General features: G+C 41.9%; 2 protein-coding genes across 2 annotated transcripts in view; both read left to right on the top strand.

Annotated features, from left to right (window-relative positions):
* The window catches only part of LOC118328403 (prostacyclin synthase-like), a 7970-nt gene extending 4716 nt beyond the window's left edge, over positions 1-3254 (top strand). Inside the window, exons 7-10 of the mRNA XM_035662132.1 lie at positions 1612-1744; positions 2105-2286; positions 2707-2858; positions 2998-3254. Coding sequence (XP_035518025.1) covers positions 1612-1744; positions 2105-2286; positions 2707-2858; positions 2998-3148 — 618 coding nt within the window. The 3' untranslated portion in view covers positions 3149-3254. The remainder of the gene's footprint in view (positions 1-1611; positions 1745-2104; positions 2287-2706; positions 2859-2997) is intronic.
* Positions 3255-5175: 1921 nt separating this feature from the next.
* The window catches only part of LOC118328428 (potassium voltage-gated channel subfamily B member 1-like), a 32571-nt gene continuing 31900 nt past the window's right edge, over positions 5176-5846 (top strand). Inside the window, exons 1-2 of the mRNA XM_035662171.1 lie at positions 5176-5188; positions 5449-5846. The exon at positions 5449-5846 is cut by the window's right edge and continues 168 nt beyond it. Coding sequence (XP_035518064.1) covers positions 5454-5846 — 393 coding nt within the window. The 5' untranslated portion in view covers positions 5176-5188; positions 5449-5453. The remainder of the gene's footprint in view (positions 5189-5448) is intronic.

A 5846-nucleotide genomic window follows, 5' to 3' on the forward strand; every position in this document is an offset into this window, starting at 1 on the left:
TGTGTTTGTGTGTGTGTGTAAAACAAGAATTTCAGTTGGTGATCACCTCTAGAGATTAGGCCTAGAAGTGGCCTGCTCAGACAGATGAACTCAATGTCACTCAGGTTGTTTTTTGTCCCGTGTCTCCACGGAGACTTGAATTCAACGAGACCGGGATAGAGATTAAGAGGGGCATTAGCAGCAGTACTCTTATTCAGCACATGAGTGTGCTGTCCGCCTCTGCTTTCACAGCAGCTATTCTGCCTTTGAGTCGGAGAGCCATGAAAGTTCTTCTGGGATATAAGATAGATATAGAGAAGATTGTAATGGAGTGTCAGTCTTGAGACTACTTTTTAATGCTGTCAGACTTCAGAAGGCTGAAAGACTATTTATTGTGTCAAGATAAAAGACATGCCAACTTTATTGACATTTGTCTCTGTCTCTACAGCACACAGTCTTTCTGTGTAAATAATTTATATAATAAGTGAAAGATTGTTTTAGATGTGGTGGTTTGTTGTATGGTTATCAAGTAGAGTGTACATACCCGCAAAAATATGGGAATTTGTACATTTACAAGAGGAAAGGTCGTAGTTTTAGTCTTGAATGAGATTTGAGCTGGTATTGACTTCCTCTTAACTTCTTATTTACATATAACTGGAGTTGGTATTTACAGTTTTGCCTACAGCCCTGCTGGAAGGGTTTATTGTATCAGAGATATTTACTTCAACATTTGCCTTTACCCACAGGCTGCTTACTCATCATTTTTTGCACGTCACAATAGTTTATTTTCATTTGATTACAAGCTTTGAGTCACAAATTTGAGCCATCTCTGAGTCACAATTTAAATTTCCTGGAAAATTTAAGTGAGAGAAATTAATGTGTATTTGCATGATGTACTTGGACAAACAGAGGATTTGTGACACAGTTAATGACAAACAGTACTTTAATCACAGTCAGTGTAGTATTATTAAGTACTAACATTACAGTAAAGTATTTTTTTTGTCTAAGGCAGGTTTCCCACAGTCAGGTCTGTAATACATCAGCCAAGCGTTTGGATAATGTCATGTTCTTGTGACGCATGTTTTAATGAGTACACAAGTACTATCATCAGCAGTGTCTTAAGAGGCAATTTTGTGGTAATTTATTCACTGTTATATTTCCACAGTGTTCACTATTTTATGTGTCTAATCCCGCCAGACAGCACTGTGGTTTGCCGTAAAACTAAATAGCTTCAATGTCCTGCCCTTGGATGCAGGCAGATGGTGGGGGACCTCAGGTTTCCAATGGCTTTCCTTTTTAAGTAAACCATTACCGCGCTGCGCTTTGCCAGTAGTGAGACAATCCAGAGCTCTTTTCTTCCCAGGCACATGAAAGGACGCTGTTTCTTTTTTTATTTTGTCAGCACTAAAGATTTATCAGGCTTTTTTATATTTAATTGAACTTAACTCTAATTGAAATGTGTGCTTTGTTGCAAATCTAATAAAAATCTAACAACAGATAGACATACTAAAGATGTCACGTGATGTTCTTATTTGCTGTTTTCAAATAACCACCTGCGCTGTAACTATGCAACGCCAGAGTGAGAGAGACAACCTTATCATTGTCGTAATGTGAGTCTTTGTTTGTTTCCAGGGTAATGTCGGTCCTGCTGCATTTTGGCTCTTGGGCTACTTGTTGACAAATCCTGAGGCTCTGGCAGCGGTGAAGAGGGAGATGGAAACCTCAGACTCTCTGTTGGACGGACCTGTGAACACCCCTGTGTTTGGTGAGGGCTTGATTCCAGCTTGTGTAAACATTTGTGAGACATTTATTGGTAGGAGGTTGTTCCTATTGTCAGCAAGATGAGCAAGTCTGGACTCACTTTATGTTGTCAGAATGCAAAATAGAATGAAATGTGAAATAATAGAAATGTTGTGCATATACAGTACACAAAATCACAAATTAGTGCAAAACAAAACATATTAAATCAAGAAATTAGGAGTTTACAAATCCAAATAGACATGGTGCACAGGACGAAATAGACTGGATTAGTTACAAAAATGAATTAAAAGGTAGAGAAATACTGACATTTTTGAGTAAAAATGCTTTTTCACTTATATGAACATTTCTTTTTTGCCCTTTTCAGATAGCGCCTTGGAGGAGGCACTTAGACTCACTGCTGCCCCCTTCATTACCAGAGAGGTAGTGCAGGAAAAGACTCTCCACATGGCTGATGGCCAAGAGTACCTGCTAAGGAAAGGAGACAGGGTGTGTTTGTTCCCCTTTAACAGCCCCCAAATGGACCCTGAGATTCACCAAGAGCCACAGGTTTGTTGTTCTTTCTTGTTAAAGCGACATCTTTCCAGCCCCCCACCTTTATTCGCTCTATCGAAACCTTCCTGTGCTGCCAACGGGAACAGTAGTAATTGTCTTTGGAACAAGTTAGAGGTAGACCTAAGTGTAATTAGTGTAGCTGTTTATGTAAGGTGGAATGAACGCCCACACAAAGCTGGCTCTGTGTTACCCAGTGAGAGGTCAAACCCAGAGCTATGGACCACTGACGGATTAGCCGATCACAACTAATAGGCGTGGGAAGGACATTACAGTTAGGAAAAAAAACTCTGTCCAGCTGAATTTAGACAAACATACAGTAAACTGTGTCATCAAGCTACTTTTCATAGATAAGTCTGTAATTTTTCTAATAATGCTTGCAGCTAATATATCTTTAAAAATGTGTTTCCTTTTCAGAAATTCAAGTACGATCGTTTCCTGAATGAAGACGGATCAGCGAAGAGAGTCTTTTATAAAGGAGGGAGACGGCTGAAATATTACACCATGCCATGGGGCGCAGGGACCAATGGCTGTGTGGGAAAGCAGTTTGCCATCAATACCATCAGACAGTGAGTGTCCTATAATTAGTGCACCATATAACTTTACAATCGGTTTGGACCTCAAAATGTTCTGCGTTGGAGGATTTTGTTACTTTTAGTTTCTGCTTGAATGTTCTAATTTTATGTTTGATCTGCGTTTACTCTTTAGGTTTGTTCACATGGTGCTGGCTAACTACGATTTGGAGTTGTCTGACCCAAATGCTCAGATACCGGAGGTAAATGCCAGTCGTTATGGATTTGGGATGCTGCAACCAGAGGGGGACTTGCTTGTCCGATTTAAACCTAGAAATACACACTAGTGCTTAAAAAAAAGCAAAACACATATGGTTTAATGAACATTTCAACACATACACCTTGTTTATAATGTCAATATGCCCTTTGTACTTTTATATTCTATATTTATATAATACAGTATGTAACTATTTTGTTATTTATCAATAAATGTAAATAATACATTGTGTGTGATCTTGTGTTTCTTTGAGTTTTTGGGTAAAATGATTGGTTCAAGTCCACTACAGTCATGTATGTTTGTGCTGCACCCAGACTGTTATTCTGTGAGTAAAACTGAAATAAGACATTGAAATGTGAGTAGGTGTATCTTTTAGGAGCTTTGGAGCCTGGCTCTGTATGTTAAATAGTGAGCACGAGTGTAATGAGGGGACTGCCTGTACTGTAAACAGAGCCGGCCACACATCTGTCACACTGACACATGCTTGCTGTTTGCGGAGTGAAGCTGAGTGGAAAGTTTAGATTTATATGTGGTGTGTGGAAAGCAACTGATCACTTGCTAGCAGCAGCAGATCCACCATAGACCACAGACTGTAAGTCACAGTGAAGGTTTGTGAAGGAGCAACGAAGAACATGCTCTTATTTCTACTCAAATTATAGGATTTATGTCACTGTTTAAGCCATGATGTGTTCACTTAAAGATGCATACAAAGTTGGTAAGGCACAATTATGGACAAAATCAGACCCCAGTAAATGTGGTTTAATTGTGAGTCCTGAGTGTTGAGACCCTTTCTGTGGATTTTTGAGTGACTTTCCCACTGAACCCTGCTGTGTCATGTAACCTTTAGTAGTATCTTGAATGTGTGGTACTTTTTAAATTTCCTATGATATATGGTGAGTTAAGTGGCCTTACTATAAATTAAATATTTACTAAAATGCTCTACAATTAAAGTGTGCAGTGTATTCCTATAAGACTGTTTGCTGGCTTATAACGCTGCTATATACAAATACTGCTAGATACAATATAGATGCACTGAACTGTGGCTCGCTGGCTCTGTGAGGGTTAAACTCGCTCAGGCTGCAGCCGTTGGAGGTGCCTGAGTAAAATCAGCCCCTGCAGGATCCCGTTCACAGTTGCAGGCGCCAGCCAGCAAGCATTCTCACTGTGAGCAGGTAGAGGAGCGGAGGTACCGAGAGTCTCCAGAGTCTCTACTTGTTGATTCGCCCCAGGAGGGGTGGATAGGGCAGACTGGGCATGGTGACGGTCTGTGTGAAAGTGTTGTATTTTTCAGCATGTCGCTACGTGGCTCATGATGCCTCCATCAGCTTCCAGCAGACCGCAGGAGACCTGGACGGACATAAGAAGTTTTAACGCGTTCACTCTTGAAATGTTGCTGCTGTCCGTCCATGAGATGAATCGGGATATAAGGAAGACACGTGTGTATATTTCTTTTATTGTGTTTGAATCTATTTTTGGATTCAGATTTCATTTTTACTGGCAGTGGGATTTTTGTAACCCACTTGGTTTCACTTTTTATGCCCTGTCTTTATTTAGCGTATAGCTGGCCATCATATTACAATATTTACTAGTTTGACTGCCAGCTCGTGTAGGTATATTTATAGATTTCCCACAAATGCAGTTGCATGACTCAGATATGCGCAAAAGAATGTAGTAATTCTAACATAAAATAATTTGATAAAATAATGAAATTACTTTCAATAAACTTTATATATTGGTTATTTTTGAAACTCTGCATGTGGAAACACAACACTGCAACTGACTGTGCAGGCTGGTCTTAGGGGATGATATAATGTGTTATGGGCTCTTAATCAAAGTTGATAATCGGTGATGGTATTAGTCCAGCTTAATATCTCTCCAGAGAACAGTTCGGCAGCACATTTACAACTAAGGCTTCCTTTGAGGATTGATCGCTGTCCCACCCCGGGCTGACACGTTTCAGCACCGGGGTCAGCGGACAGCGACAGACGCCGGTCCGCAGAGTGACAGACGGGCGTTTCAGCACCGGACAGCGCTCACAAGTGGAGTCCAGTTTATGATTGGCCCGGCTCTCCAACCCCCACCGCCACCCTTGTCAGCAAGAAAAGCGGCTGTGCCTGTTAAAGCTGATTAAAATATCTATTTGGTTCTCTGATGAGTGGATAAACCACCTGACATTGCTACTGTAGGACACCGGCACTGGCCGCTCAAACAGCGGCTAAATAATAATAAATATTATTCCTCTTTTTCTTTTTTTATTACAGCCACAAGAAGAACCGAGGAGGGAGCCTGATGCGGTCATCTACAGGACCATGTCTTCTTAATCTACCTGACTGTATCTTCCAGTCTTTCCAAGTGACCGAGTGACTTCAGTGAAGATGAGCAAAGCGGGGTCCCGGTCGGGCACCTCGCTGCCACCGGACACGATGGACATCATCCGCAGCAAGACCCACACCCGCCGGGTGAGACTCAACGTCGGGGGCCTCCTCCACGAAGTCCTGTGGAGGACACTGGACAGGCTGCCCCGCACAAGACTGGGAAAGCTGAGAGAGTGCAACACCCATGACTCTCTCATGGAGATATGCGACGACTACAGCTTGGATAACAACGAGTACTTTTTCGACAGACACCCCGGCGCCTTCACCTCCATCCTGAACTTCTACCGCACCGGGAAGTTGCACATGATGGAGGAGATGTGCGCCCTCTCGTTTAGTCAAGAGCTGGACTTCTGGGGCATCGACGAGATCTACCTGGAGTCCTGCTGCCAGGCC

This window comes from Morone saxatilis, unplaced genomic scaffold, assembly GCF_004916995.1.
Source record: "Morone saxatilis isolate NCDOM2014 unplaced genomic scaffold, NCSU_SB_2.0 Contig18, whole genome shotgun sequence".
NCBI classification, from domain to species: Eukaryota; Metazoa; Chordata; class Actinopteri; family Moronidae; genus Morone; species Morone saxatilis.